At 44.7% G+C, this 15,676-nt stretch overlaps 1 protein-coding gene across 1 annotated transcript; it reads right to left on the bottom strand.

Annotated features, from left to right (window-relative positions):
- Positions 1-1,415: 1,415 nt before the first annotated feature.
- Positions 1,416-15,225, bottom strand: Dyrk2 (dual specificity tyrosine phosphorylation regulated kinase 2). The gene is made up of 3 exons (XM_008846961.3): positions 14,782-15,225; positions 14,197-14,345; positions 1,416-6,977 (listed from the first exon to the last, which is right to left on the bottom strand). The coding sequence occupies exons 1-3, from the start codon at positions 14,828-14,830 to the stop codon at positions 5,370-5,372; spliced, it is 1,806 nt and encodes a 601-aa protein (XP_008845183.1). The 5' UTR covers positions 14,831-15,225; the 3' UTR covers positions 1,416-5,369.
- Between the last annotated feature and the right edge of the window lie 451 nt (positions 15,226-15,676).

Genomic DNA, 15,676 nt, shown 5'->3' with positions numbered 1-15,676 from the left:
GTTCAAGGTCACCCTTAGCTACATAACAAGTTTGAGGTCAGCCTGGGCTACATGGGAGCCTATCTCAAAAAAAAAAAAAAAAAAAGTTGAAACAATGAAGTCCAAAATACCCTTCCTCTGGGTATTTTCCAAAATGCCCTTTCCAAAACACAAAAGTAATCAAACATCCCCTCCTTCTTTAAAAGACCAGTACCAATGTTAGTAACCAAGAACATTTCCTAATGCAACTTTGAGGTCCCAAGAATATTTATTTGTATAGTTGTTGATTTCAAAACGGAAGTGATTTTAGATACTCAAACAGAATATAACATTCATCAATTTAAGAAAGAGCTCTGAAAGATTTGAGCAAAGAGGGATGGAAACTGATTTTTCCTGGCTCAGTCAAGGGCACTATAGATCTGCCTCAACTCCAACTTCCAAGTTATACATATGCCACTCATCTCTTAGAATTAATTTTTTAGTTTTGCTATTTGAGCAATTGTTTTTTTGTTTGATTTGCATTTTTACACTGAGTACCATCTTTAAGCAGCAAGATTAGCAAATATGTAAATCTATGGTATAGCTGTGTTAAGACAAAAGCTGGGCTTTTGTCCCTTCTTAGTGTCCCTTCTTTTAGCAAAGCCTACCTATTGACATGGAGTCACGGAACTGTTCAGCTACTGGTGCAGGAGGGAATGTGAAAAAAAAAAAAGTGAGGTAGTTCTTTCTGAGAGGGGAAGGCTTACCTATATATACTATGCCCCCACAACGTCTGACACACCACCAGAGCATCTGCTTGCTACCATCAGTAAGTAAACTCTAGCTTGGTGTTAGCTGAGCTCGACAGACCACAAGTTACTTGCAGCTCACAGGTCCTACTTCCTGACCCTGCCATGTCAGGAGACACTAAAATGTGAACCACATGTGAACCACATAAAACACCAAGGATCAAAACTGTAAAGGCATACACATATGAGAGCACAGGCTAGACCCGAGGGAGCATGTGAATTGACTGACTGGGACTCTGCACAAGAAATGATGAAGACTGGTGGGAAGGACTGACTGCCCCACTCCCCTGACTCACAATCACCTTGAAGTTACAAGGATCTGAAGTTCTGGCAGGGTAGTGAACATGGCAGATATCCTATGGGGAAAAATTAACATAAATTATTAAAGGTAAATAGAATATCCTGAGACTTAGTCTTAGTAGGAGCTTCCTCCTAAAACCTTACGTCTTTCTAAGTCAGAATTTGCGTATTTATAATAAAATAAATGAAGGCTGGTGACCAAACTAGCAAAATGGACTGTTTTAACTTCTGAAGCCACTGACCCAGAACTATCCATTTGACATTCTAAAGTCTCTCCAGACTAACAGACCAAGAATAATACCAGAAATAGATTAGGAGTTAAATTTTAGTTAGAAAAGGGGAGAGAAGTAAGGTAGGACATTAAAATTTTATTCTGAAATTATCTCTGGCCACAACAATAAAATTTAACAAATATTCACTAAACAGTCTCACTCCTGCCATCAGCTGTACAATACATACAGTATCATAGAACTGGCCACTAGGATTAAAATCCACTAGAACATTTTCCATGTTAAGTGGCGACAGCAGCATCTCACAGAGAATTTTACATACATATATACACAGTCCACATTCAACCATTTTCACATATTTTCAGTACACACAGTTGCAGCATATTACAGTCACGTGTCTAAGATGTTGCTCGATAAAACCCAAGCCACTGCCTAGACATAACTGTAGCAGTTGAGCTGAGTATAATTACAATTAATTTTATATATGTCCATAGCAGAGAGATGTACAAGCCCCCAAGAAACAGAGAGTTCACAAATACTTTTGTTTTTAAATGCTACCACAGCATTATGTTGGGCAATATTAAAACCTTTACCAACCAAATCAGTTTTGTTTTTAAAAAGACTTCTGCTTACCAGAAATATTCTTGATGAAAAAAATTACAAAAATGAATGCTCTCTTTAAAATAATTCATGCTTTTAAGATTCCAATATGGCCCAATGCTACTGATGCCTAAAGTGTTTTCTAACATTCTGTTGGGAGTCATTTATGACTCCACACCACCCATTAAGTTTAAAAGTGGCTTAAGTGCCTTGCACCCAAATTGTAAAAATCCCTGGCCATCCTTACTAGAGCCAGGCACATATAAAAGGAATGCACTTTGGTTCATACCAAATGCCCTGGGATAAATCACACTATAAAATTAAATGGTTTGAGGTAAATTTTTACAAATACAGTTGATTTTTGTCTAGTGTTAGCATAACAAAAAATATCATTTAAAAAATCAGTCTGATGTTAAGATACAACAAAGACCATCTTTAAACCCTTAAACATAGGAATTTCTGGTGTAACTAACCGATGGTTATCGTGCTCAGCGCCCAATGACGATTCATGCCTTACGGTTTCTATTAAGGCCTATAACTAGATATTTAAGACAGATGTTATATTTGCAGAGGTGGGTTCCATCCTTACTGCCTAGTGCTCAGAGTTAAAGAGGCCAAAAAATGCATGCCCTACAACATGGCATTCAGAACAAAAGGCACATTGTTAACACTAAGGGCACAATTTCTCCTCTACGGTGTTAATCTACACTGTGTTGCATCACTCCGGTGTTCCACTGTTGTAGAGATACACTTAAGTGGTAAGAACACTCTGGTGGTGCAAGAAATGGAGTCAAATGACACTGCAACCAGAGATAAGACGATACTGTGCTATTCCTATATCTGAAAACAGCTCAGACATCCCTAGACAATGGTAACCTGTGAGACCAAGGACTGTTTCCAAGCCAACTCCTCGTAGCCTATCAGAGCCCTTTATTTATTTAGGTTTTAAATCACAAAGATACAACAGTTTTGTTTTAGACATAATTAAACTAAGATTCTTGTCAAAACAGCTCTACTAAATGCTGAAACATGGCGGCTCTTGTGAATAAAGGAAATTTCACTGTATTTGGACAAAAAAAAAAAAGACAGAGAAAAAAAGCCCCACAGCACTGCACATTATAGTTTGGCTTAAGTTTCCGGTTGCATTGTGAATGACGACCATCACAAATGCCGCTCTGCTCTGCTCACACCTGTAGAACCAGTTTTGTGTGGTGGGGGAAAGACAAGGAAGTGGTGTCAGTTAGTTTCTAAACTGTCACAGGTGCAGTCACCTCATAGGGGGTTCATAATGGCAGGCTCAGGTTCAGGTACTGACACCTCACACAAGAGTAGAAAAGGAACCTTGTAAAGGGAAAAGAGGTCTTACATACTTTTCATTTACTTTAATGACCTAAAGACACTAACCATCATTAAGAGGCACATAGTTTTACAAAGCCCCTAAACCTATACTTCTTATGCCTTTAAGCCTAATTTTTAATAAATACACAAATAAACCTATAAGCCACTGATTGGGAGTATTGTCACATGAGCATCATTTAAAATGTAACTTATTGACATATTATTGCACTTTCACAGGTTACACAGAAATGTGCACAGTATGCTAAAAAAATTTGACTGGGGGAATAAGCTATAATTTCTAAGTACAGAAGTAGAAATTAATTTACCAGTAACATCCTTAAATAGTAAAGCAAATAGCAATATCACTAACTTATTAATAAGCTAATCTTATTACTGGTTTTTGGCAAATATTTGAAATAATTCCTGAGCATATTTTCTACCATCAACTGGCAAAACCTCAAGATAAGAAAAATGTTTTGTTCAAAATGACATGTTTTATTTTATTTTATTTTAAAGTAAGAGAAAATGCAGGATTAAGAGAATGGAACCGGAAACTTTCTTGGCCTCAGTGGGGACCGTGCTTTAAGTACTTGTAAATCAATTTACAGGTAATACAATAATATCTGTGCATATAAAAGGTTATTTATTCTAATTCATACTATCCAAAACCTATTGTCCAAACAGGCAGAAATCTTTCTCTATTAAATTGCACATACTAAAAAAATTCTTTCCACGTGCCTCGAAACTGATATATTATCACTGCTCATACATTAGTGATAAAATACTGAAATTTTCATTGTGAAAATAATTATTATTCAGAGAAGAAAATATTCTTTTACCTAACTCTCAGTTATTTTTCCAGGTAAAGTGTCATTCCCACAAAAACATCAGTGCAATGAAAAAGAAAGAAAAACTAAATAGAGGAATGCAATTTCTATGGTTCTTCTAATGATGCAAAGAATAAATCAAACCATTTAACTTGAGGTTGAACTTCTCCTCCAATAAATGTGTTCTTAAAACTTGGCCAGACTGAATGGCCACAGTGACTTGTCTTCATCAAGAGGATTTCAACCCTCTTTCTTTCTAAAGAAAGAGTTGGTATTTTCCCAGGCTAAGTGAACCTCAGCGGCACCTGAAAAATGTGAACTCACTCTAGTCGGCTAAATCTTCTTTGGAACTATGGCAATCCCCACTGGAAGCAGCTAGGCTGCTGTTCTTTTTGAAACTGGAGTATGAAACGATGGTCACAGTCACAGCTCAAATGTCTCCTTCTGTATTAACAGTCTGGGATAGACGGCCAAAGGGAGACAAACTAAATGCAGGCAACAGATGTGTGGTAAAAGAGGAACAGACAAGAGAAAGGGAAGCAAGGAACAGTTGTGGAAAGGTTCTAAAATTAGGTGGAATACCAACTCCATAAATAAGAGGCTTCCTAGCAAAACAGCTTGCAGATCATACTGGAAACTTGGGAAGGACTCACACATCTCAGTTTCCATTTATCCACTAAATGCTGCTTGGTGGCTTTAGAATGTCAGAATGCTAACTGGGCAGTCTTAAAGTTTGAGGATCTTATTGTGGAATTATTTGAGCACATGTCAGGAGAAAAAAAAAATCTCTTAACTGCAGTCTTTCTTAGAGATTTTCATCCTGACCCTTCTCCTTTGACCAGCACTATGATCCAGATTACTTTATGGAAAATGGAAGTGGGGCACACTGCTCTTGTGCATGAACCTGGTGCGTGGAGAGAGGAGGGCCCTTGGGGGCCGGCTCCCTGGGGAGAGTAGAAGAGGAGCCATGAAAACATAGTGAATGTGTTTGACCAATCTGTAAATGTGTGGCAGTCATGAAGCAATCAATGGCCTGCCACTGATGGGATTACTTGCCACACTAAATACAGTAAGGCTCATCGTACTTTTAGAACACAAGAAAAATCAGTTTCAGAAAGTATAAAAACTTAAAGCATTTGTCCCCGTGTATTTATAAAAACAAAACAAACAACTGTCTTACATTAAGTGCTGAAAAGATACAAATGAGTTGAGTTATTGAGCAAATAAAAACAGGTCTGAGCTACTCTTTTCAACCCAATAAGGCTCAGCTATGACGTATCTTTCAGATTACCAGCATCAGGGGCCTCTCAGCTAACGAGCTTTGGCAACACTGTCCTCTGCTGAATATTCCCATTGGCATCTGTCATCTGTGCCAAATTAGTCCTCAGTTTGGAAGCTGAGCTGGAGGGTGGAGGTAACTTGGAAATCGACGTGATAGCACCAGTGCTTTCCGTTATCCTTTTCACTGCTGTCTTCTCCCCGGTTGGAGGCTTTGGCAAGCGCCTCCTGAGCCAGGGATGCCGTAAGGCCTGGCCCGGGGTCATGCGAACTGCAGGATCCCACTCTAAACACTGTTTCAAGAAGTCAAGGAAAAGAGGATCATCACATCCCTTCAGTGCATTCCCCCACTCTCTGCTCTCCGGCGGGCCCCTCAGTTTCCCCCTCCGGGAGCGGCCTCCATTGAGGACCACAGAACCATCCGAAAGAGTCGTGACAGTGCAGTACCGGGGATAACCCTTGGAGCTCACAAAATTTTTGGCTCGTTTGGATGCATCCAACAGTTTCTGGGAGGGCATGCCCAACAGCTCAATCATACAAGCGAGCTGGTCCCCTTCATCCTCCCCAGGCAAGAGGGGGTAACCCGTCAAGAGTTCTGCTAAGATGCAACCCAGGCTCCACATATCAATGGGCATGCCGTACCTGGCCCCAAGGATCACTTCTGGAGCCCGGTAAAAGCGCGACTGGATGTACGTGTAGACACGCTGGTGCTCGTAACAACTGGAGCCGAAGTCAATCACTTTAATACTGCTTCTACCCTGCTGCTTTAACAAAATGTTCTCAGGCTTAAGGTCACAGTGGATTATTCTGTTCTTGTGCAAAGCATCTAAGCACTGCAGAATCGAGTGAGCAAACTTGCGCACCAGGGGCAGGCTGAAGCCCTGGAACTTGTTCTTCTTGATGAGTTCATAGAGGTTCATGCTCAGCAGCTCAAACGTCATGCAGATGTGGTTGCGGAAGGTGAAATTCTCCAGCATGTGGATGACGTTCATGGTGTTGTCCTTGTCCTGCTTCCGCAGGTGTTCCAGGATCCGGATCTCCTCGGCCGCCTGCCTGTGGAAGCGCTTCTCGTTCCGCACCATCTTCAGGGCCACATGCTGGTGGACTTTGTGGTCATAGGCCTTGACGACTTGCCCAAAGCTCCCCTTTCCGATGACCTTGAGGACCTCGTACCTGTAAGCCACGTGATCATGGGGCACCTGCACATATGATCCCTGGTCATCATCATATCCGCCGTTGTTAGGTCCACCTGTCATACCTTGGCGCTTCTTTGCATTTGGACCCAAGAAATATATCTCAGGGTAGCTAAAAATCTCATGGTGTTCAAAGGCTGTGAGTTTTTGCATGTATTGCTTCATCGCTTGTTCAGGTGTCATGGGGGTGACTTTCACCTTCCCCATGCCTTCCATGGACTTCAGAGAGGTGGAGCTCCCCTGCCGCCTGTGGATGCTCTCCAGCTGCCGCTCGGGCACCACAGGCAAGCCTGTCTTGCTCACTGTCGTAAGCCCATTTGGTTGCGTTGTGAGCACTGTCCTCTTGTTACTGTTATCCTCAAACAGCTGCTGAACCTGGATCTGTCCGTGGCTGTGGCTGCTAACGTGCAAGTGGTCGTTCATCATGTGTTTACCGCCACCAATCTGGAATTCAGACATGAAACATCAACAGAATGAAAGAGGCCTATTTGCTCAAATGTGACTGTATAAAGCAGCCATACTTCACCCACTCTACGCCTCTACAAAATCCAATTTGGCCTGACCCTATGGTCACAATCAATTTCACTACATGTAAGTGCTGTACACCCAAAAGGGACCCCCTGAGCACACAAGTAGAGAGGATGAACAAGATGCCTGCATGCAGTGACACAGAAAAGGAAAAAGAAGAGTGGACAGAGCAAGGTCTGGAAAGACAGGACAGGCCCCACGAATGCCACACCTATACAACCAGGGTCCCAGAGTAAGTTCTCTGGGAGGCAGAGACCAAGCATTTGCATTACCATTCTATGCCTAACATTTAGCAACAGGTGGCACATCTAGTCAATCCATACTTGATTTGGAAATGAAACAGGAAAGGCATGAGCAAATTTATCTATCTACACTGCTATCCATGCCCAGACCTCAGTGCCTTCCACACTTTACACATCATTTAGATGAAGGCAGGCATGGACCACCTTTCTGGTACATTCTCTAATATCAAGAATTCTTCCAAAAGTACTTTGTCTTTCCTTCTTCCCTGGAAACCTCATTAACCTAGGAATGAATATATACGAATATATATCAGTGACAAGCAAAATATGCTACTACTGACAGAGTTCACATAGATGCACCTCTCCTATCTATCTTGCAAATGTCTAACTTTTTAAAACTTTTGGGGTGTTACTAACTTTAGTAATCATTTATAGCCATTTTGTCCAACAAACTGGGCAACTCCCCAGCTGTGGGCTCCTAGTCTACAGGTCAACACTCACACATGTATTTCTATAGGCTGTAGGGATACTCAGTGTTCTAACAACGAGTATTGCGATGGCTAATAATTGACTGTTAATTTGACAGGATCTAGAATCACCTAGATACAAAATTCTGGGCATGTCTATCAAACAGTTTCTAGACTGGGTTAGTCAAGGAGAGAAGATCCACCCTAAATGTGGTTCTCACTATTCTGTGAGCTGGAGTCCCAGACTGAATAAAAAGGAGAAAGGGAGCTAAGTACCAGCATTCATCTCTTCCTGCTGACTAAAGGCAGAGACCATGTGACCAGCTGCCTCTCTCCTGCCCGCCCCCCCCCCACTGTATGCATCCCTTCTTAAACCCTGAGCCAAAATAAGCCCTTCCTCCTTTAAGTTGGTTCTTGACAGGTATTTGCTATAGGCAAGGAGAAAAGTAACTAATATACAAATACAAAGTAGCAATTTCTATTTCTGGCAGCTGAGGTCATCCCTGAATAGTCAAGTCTAAACAAAATTGACAGGGCAAAGAAAGGCCTGTAGCCTCCTACTGAGACTCTGGTTAGGATTTCCTTCAAGCAGCCTGCTGGAGAATTTCACTTGGAATCTCAAAGATAACTTGCTATTCATAATCAACCTCATTCATTCAACTAGTATTAATGGGACTTTAGCTACAAAAGTGGCAGTGGCTCTGCCTCAGAACTCAGTAAATTAGGTGGAGTTCCTTTCCCATTGGCACTTTTCCCTATTATCCACTACTAAATCCTATGTTTGGTGTTATTCATATTTCTGGAAGAATAAAATGCTCTGTAGATGTAGCACAATAATTCAAGAAATGGTTTGGGAACACCTAGATTATAAAATGAAATTCCAAATCTTCCTTACAAGGAGACCATGACCTTCAGACTTTCTTTAATTGACAAGCAGCATGCATGCACAGTGACCATCTATGGAGTCCCTCTCTTCTGTCTGCTCCCAAACAGAGTGGAAGTCAGTTCTTGGGCCTGACTATGACTTCACAGGATCAAGGATTTTATTTTTCAGAGAAATTTTTAGCAGATTTCTATAATTTAACTCATAGATGATACTCCACACTAAGTGACTATATAATCCATTATTGTAGTTGGTATTCTCATTCTCTGTCAAAAGCAAGGTGGTCTAAGAAGTACAATAGAAAAAGCCTTGCACATACACAAAAACCAGTACAAGCTTGTTTACTGTCCTCCCTCTCCTCCTCCCTTCCTCCTATGCTTCTTTGAGACAGAGTCTCAATATGTAGCCAGAGCTGGTCAAGAACTTGCTAATACAGCACAGGCTAGGCTTGAAACACTCAATCCTCCCCGCTTCCTCTACCTGCCACTCAAGCGCTAGATGACTAATGTGCCGTCATACCCTGCTCTGTCTGTGGCTTTTCTTCTGAAGTATTCATCTCCGTTCTCCTTTCCTTTGTGGCCTTTCAAACACCAAGACTGAAAGGACCCAAAATTTGAAATTTCTCTTATAGAAGTGTTCTCTTCAGGGCAAGTTGGAGGTTATTTCAGAAGAAAAACCTATAATACCCTATCTATGCTATACAAATCATGAGGCTTCATTAAGGACAAAATTTTCCTTGGTGATTTAGGGATTTCTAAAATGATAAGCAAATCAAACTTTCTGAGTATCAAAAACTTACTCTGACTTGGGCTATAGCAACTATGTTTTGCATAATTCCAAAAATGATCACAAATATTTTAATTCCTAGAATTAAAACGCTCACCAATAAACTGGCCCACCAATGCTTTTTCTTGGTCCCCTTTTACAGTATCAGTTATTAACCCACCTGCTGATAATGTGTCCATACCTCAGTTCTCTTGGTTTTTCACTCCCACAACTCCCTGATCACAGTTGGAAGTTTAGAAGCACCCACAGGCTATTTATCTGTACTGGCTCCTCTTGTATACCTGCCAATCCATGTGTCCTCAGTTCAAGACCCTTGGTCAACTTATAATTAGTTCGCTCTCCCACAGATAGCTCAAATGGACACATGACTTTCATTTTAAACTAAAGTGTTTTTCTGTTATCATAACCCTCACTTTTAGTTAAGCAGAAAACTGTTCCTCCCACATAATCACTTTGGCTGCATACCTGGGAGTCTTTGGCAATGCATACCTGGGAAAGCCTCTCAGCACCTGCCCCCTTTCCCACACCATCATGCAGCCTCTGTGTCTACTCACTCATGCCCTTTCCATCAGCAACATTTCACCTTATACTCCTGCTGTTTTCACGGGGACAACTGAAGCAGCCTCTTACACCTCCCCACCTGCGTGCTTCTTAGCCTAAACTCCTCCCCACAGTGTTTCTAGAGTTGGATTCTGAGAATGTTCTTGCTTTTGCTTATGGTGGGTGGCTGCACTCCATTGCCACAGCTAATGAGTGCAGGAAGAAGACAAGAGCCTGAAGGACCTGAGGTCTTCCAGTCTGATCTACCCACCACTACCTTTCCTTCCAAGGGGAGCAAAGCTGAATTCCCAAGACCCTGGAAGCATCATGCACTTTCATACTCTGCCCTTGATGATGAGGTCACATGTTTTTTTTCATAAGCGCCTAGGGATTTTCACACATGGAATGAATCCAGCTCCACCACTTACTTTGTGACCCTGGGCAATGTACCTAATCTCTCAGCTTCAGTATCCTTATGTGTAAAAAGGTTTCAAAGCTACCTCATAGGGCTATTAGGAAGATTAAAAGAGTAGTGTGTGTGAAGTGCTTATATAGTACTGAGCAAGTGACAGCTATTACTACTGTCCTTTTGGAATCTCCCTCCTCCTATTGATGTTCCTTTCAGTTGATGAACTCCTATGCACTCCTCAATGCCTGGAACTCTCAACTCCTCTGACAGCACACAGCTCCCTCTGTGCTACAGTGTATTGTTCTATCAGCTATGCTTCATTTCACTGTAGGTGTTTTAATACCTATTGCACCCAAGTAGTTCCAGGGATGGGGTCGCCTCTTACCTTTGTTAAGTCCTTATTAAAATAAATTTGGGCCTACAGCACACAATGAATATGTAAAGAATAGAAGCACACATATCAAATCCCCATTAACTTTCATCTCTCACAGTTAATCTTCAGAAACAGTTTTTGCATCTTCAAAAGAAAACACAAAGTCAACACTGAGGGAGTTGGGAAATGTCTCAGGGGACCCAAGTCACAAGATCTTTCAGTGCCTCTGAGGCAAGGGACACCATATTCAAAAACACCTGTATCAGGCACCTCAACAACACAGAAGAGCCTTACACATTCCAGAAGTTAAAGAGAGTCACTTGAAAGTCTCACAGAAGAGGACTTTGAGTATCCAACAGGGTAGAACTCAGAAATCAACCTCAAAAACACAATTCACTGATGTATAAAAGTACAAAAGGGGAGAGGACTAGAAAAGCCAGAACATTTCCAAAACACATTCGCCAGGACCACATCATAAAGGTAAGGACATTAAAAACTTCTCACTCCCACTCATACCTCCTGAAGTCAGAGACCATGGATTAGCCCTATTTGCTAATGTTAGCATGGTGTGTCTCACTTCAGAATACACACTGAACTGAATACAACGGTTTAAACATCCACAAGCAGACAGGGTAAGGTGCAGAGACCTACAAACTGCTCCTCCAATCATAAAATACTTTAGTATTAAAAATTATGTAAGAATAAGAATAATAGTCTAACAAGTCTGGTAGCTTTAATCCCTTGTAATACAAAATGGCAAGCTGCAGATCTTCACTGTGCTGAGACTCCTGGGTGTTTTATAAACTCCCTCAAGTCATCTTAGAAATGTTGGTAGTGTAATGGGAATAAAATTGAGTCCAAAAACATTGAACCTCTCCTCAAACATCTTGATAGCCTGTGAAGCTGAGTTAAATGGCCACTTTTTCTTACTTAAAATGTAAACATTTTTTAAATATAAATTTTAATTCTTTAATTCCAACTATTTAAAAAAGGCATAACTGGTAACTCAAGAGTGATTTAAACAGCATTAATTGTTAGGAAAATTATATACATACAATATTTTGAAATTTTAAGAAAATGAAATATTTTTAAATTAGTATTTTATTATCTCCCATATAATGCTAAAGAAAAAAGGAAGAGAATCAAAGTAGTTACTGGGGTTAGTTTTAGAGCAAACAGAAATAAACTAAATTGCTACCGTGTAAAATAAAGGTTACACAAAACCAGAAAACAAATGGCCAAGGAAAATTCCAAAGTTCCTAATTCCCAGTCATATTTACGTTACTTTACCACTTGCAAGGGAAAAGATAGGCAAGCGTCTACAAGGACACTATTTTTCTTTTGTTAATGCCCCTTTCTACTTAGTCTAAGTTAGTGCTTTCCAGGTCTAATTTCTCTGGAATTAAACATCTAAACACTCCTAACAATCTGAAAGACATATAGGAATATGAATCTGCAAAGGTTCTTGAATTGATAATAAAGCTGATACCATTTCCTAGAACTAGTGGTCCTGGGCAGTGTATTAAATGCAGGCTCAGAAGGGTGTGAACTGTATAGTGCAGATGTGAATGAACCAGGGACTCTTGACCAATTCAATTAAACTTTTGGAGTCTGCATTCTCGTGAAAAAATACAGGAGTAGAACCAGATTAAACCTGTCGTCCTTTTAACACTTCTATGAAATCTAAATTATCATGCAAATGAAATAAAAACTAACAACATTTGAAACACAAATCTTCACTTTCAAAACCAAGCATCGGATAATGAACAGCAACAGAAGTTTACTTAAAACAGGTAAGTCAGACATATGCCACAGCTAAGCACAGGCATCCATCACCAGTCCTGGAAGTTTCTGGCACACCACAGGTTATTCCGATAGTGGAAACTTTACCTTCTCTCCAATTTCACTACATATTTCAATTGCAAAGAAGTTTTGACCAGGCAAAGCCCATGGTTACAAAACCAGGATCCAGATGCAAACCAAGTATTTTCCTTTCCAGTTCACATTATGTCATGTGATCACATCAACAAATGGAAAAAAAAAAAAATAAAACCTGGATGGTAGATTTTCCAAATTGTCAGATGATTTTAAACCAACCAAACAACAAAAAACCTAAACCCTAAAACCAATGGCAATACCTTATCTAAAATGCTGTTGTGTAACAGGAAGGCCTCTCTTACCTGCAGACCCTCTCCTTCCCATCAACAGTTCAACTCCTGTTAGCTAATCCTTGGTCAGGAATTCCTAGCCCCTAGGACTAGACACAGCAAGAAAAAGAATGATTACTAACAAACTGTCTTCTATGAAATTGGTCTACATAGACCAATATAGAGATGTCTAGCTGGCACAGCTACAGTCTGTACTAACTTGTCCTTTCATCAAGTTTGCTCTAAATAAACAAGCTTCCTTGTCACACATGACCCCCAGAGATGCTCCCTGCAGGCCACAAATGGCACTTTTTACAAGAAAGCAACTTTCACTTGGCAACAAAACTGTATGCCTACCAAACCCTCAGGAAGAACTTTCCTGGGGTTCTCCCCTCGCCCCCCAAACATACACAGATAGCCTTTAGGAAAGAGACCTTTAAAACCTTCACATACTCCAAGCACACACCTCCTCTGGGCTGGCAGGCACCATCCAAGGCCCGTCCCTGGGAGCTGAGAAAAGGCACATGTTATGTAGAATCCAGCTTGCCAATCTCTGCAGCCACCAGTCACAGGCTCAGCTCCCCCTCCCTTGTGGCTCTCCAGGGACCACAGCACCTGTCAGGTGCCCTTCCCCTGCCACCTACAAAGCAAAGTTGGCCCTTTCCTTTTGAATAATATCCAAGTAGAGAATCCTACAGAGGCGGCTTGTTTTGTTTTGATTGCTGCTGTGGCTCTTATTTTTGTTAATGTTAATTACAATTTCTGCTGTGCTCAAACCTGTAGCACTCATAAAACATGCTTACACACGCAAGGGACAATTGGCGATGCTCCCTGCTGGCTGGGGCCAGGCCTCGGAGGCTCTTTGGGGGATTGATTTTCCGGGCAGGGTGGCCTAGCTGTCCCCTAACACATGTTTCTATAAATACCCACTACTCCTGGGGTTGGGAGGAGAAGATATTTACCAGCTTGGGGGGGGGGGTGGCTCTGAGAAGTAAAGATGAAAAAGGGGGGGGGGGAGCAGCAAGGAGGAAGTTCCAAGGAAAAGGAGCTCAGGAGTGGGCGGGCTCACTCCAGAGGGGAAGTGAGGGGCCCACGCCACGCATCTCCTTTGTGGCAGCAGCTTTGGGCTCGCCCAAGTTACAGAGGGCGGCGTCGAGGACAGGCCCTGGCCAGGGGCGTGGAGCACTTGGCCCTCTCTTCTTACAGTGTCAGAATCCTGCAAGCCCGGGGGTTTGCCTGGGGCCCTCCCCGTAGCCTCGTCCCCAGCGGTCCCCAGGCTGGGTCTCACCGTGTGGGCTGCGGTGGCAGCGTTGCTGGCCCGGAGGGGCGGCAGGGCGATGGGGGAGGGCGGACCGGTCCCCACTCCACTTCGGGGAGCCCCCGCGCCGATCCCCGGGGAAGCCTGATGCTGGCGAACGGCGGTGTCCCCTCCTCGGCCTGGGAGCCACGCGCGGGAGGAGACAAAAGAGGGTCAGGGTAGGGGGAGAGGGCCACCCAGACCTCCTCCCCCGCCCCGATGGCTAGCGAACCCCTCTTCCCGGGAGAGGATGCAAGGAGCCACCCAGACAGGGAAAACCCGGCGGCGTCCGGGGAGTTCGGGGGGCGTCGGGACCAGTTCCCCCGCGCACTCCCGCGGCCGCGGGCTGCAAAGTTAAGTTGGCGACCCTGCTGGGCCCACGTCCCAGGAGCCGGGGGAGGGGAGGCCGGGCCGCGCAGCTCGGGACCCGCGGGGACAGGTTCCTCCCGACCCGGCTCCGGAGGCGGGCAACAATGCGCCGCCAGCGCCCGCGCCACCCACAGGGTCCCGTCTCCTGCGGGGCAGCGTCCGCCCGCGCCCTCCCGAAGCTGAGCCCGCGAGGCTCCGTGTCCTTACCGGTCGGGTAGGCGGCGGGAACGGCGGCCGAAGGTTTCCTGGTTAACATGGCCGCTGGAGAGGAACATGCATTGCAGGGCTGCCCCTCCGCCGCCGGGCCCGCGGCTACTTAGCGCGGCCGCCGCCGTCTCCTGCAAAGCCCTCACGCGGGTCTCCGGCGTCTCGTCGCCGCCTCGCGTCCGCTACAGCCAGACACACACAGCCCGCTGCATCCCCTCGGCCCGGGCCCGCCGCCGCGAGCCCCCCGCTCTCCTCCTCGCCGCCGCCGTCCTCCTCTTCCTCGGGCGGCTGCAGCACCCCCCGCGCCGTGCACATGCCTCGCCCTCCCCTAGCCGCGCCCTGGCCTCCCCGATTCCCTCACATCGGGGCCGCGGGGAGCGGGCTGCGGCCGCCGGGACCCACTGGCTCGGGAGCGTCCTCCGGGCTCGCGCGCGCCCGCGCACACACACTAACATGCACACTCGCACACTCACGCGGAGGCGCCCGCGCGCCTGGGAAGGTCGGCCCCGCCCCCGCCGCAGGCCCCTCCCCGGACTCCCCCCGGCCCCAGCTCGCGTCCACCCCACCCGCAGCCAGGCACCCACGGGAGTCCCTCCCCCTCCGATCCTCCGCTGACGCTCCTCCGCAGCCCCGGCTCGCCCTCCGCCTCTCCCCCGGCCATCTGCCGGTCCCCTGGGCTCCCCCAGGAAGCCCACCGTGCCCCTCCAGGGCCCGCCTCCGGGTCCCTGCAACGCCCCTGCGGGCCCTGCAGCGCAACCTACCGCGGCTGGCCGCCTTCCGAAATCGCTGCAGAGACCCCTCCCACTGCCCTCGCGCCCCAAGACCTGGCTCCTAATGGCTGCTCCCAAACAATACTGCCCCCCCACCCCCCTCACCCCACCCCCGTCTTCATCCC

This window comes from Nannospalax galili, unplaced genomic scaffold (assembly GCF_000622305.1).
Source record: "Nannospalax galili isolate Female #2095 unplaced genomic scaffold, S.galili_v1.0 scaffold463, whole genome shotgun sequence".
Classification (NCBI taxonomy): Eukaryota; Metazoa; Chordata; class Mammalia; order Rodentia; family Spalacidae; genus Nannospalax; species Nannospalax galili.
This window is presented reverse-complemented; position numbering and strand designations above follow the sequence as displayed.

Coding starts and splice junctions, on each gene's coding strand:
- Dyrk2 (XM_008846961.3), bottom strand. CDS start 14,830: ATGTTAACCAGGAAACCTTCGGCCGCCGTTCCCGCCGCCTACCCGACC. Junction 14,346..14,781: donor TCCCGCCGCCTACCCGACCG/GTAAGGACACGG, acceptor CGTGGCTCCCAG/GCCGAGGAGGGGACACCGCC. Junction 6,978..14,196: donor CTGCCACCGCAGCCCACACG/GTGAGACCCAGC, acceptor TCTGAATTCCAG/ATTGGTGGCGGTAAACACAT.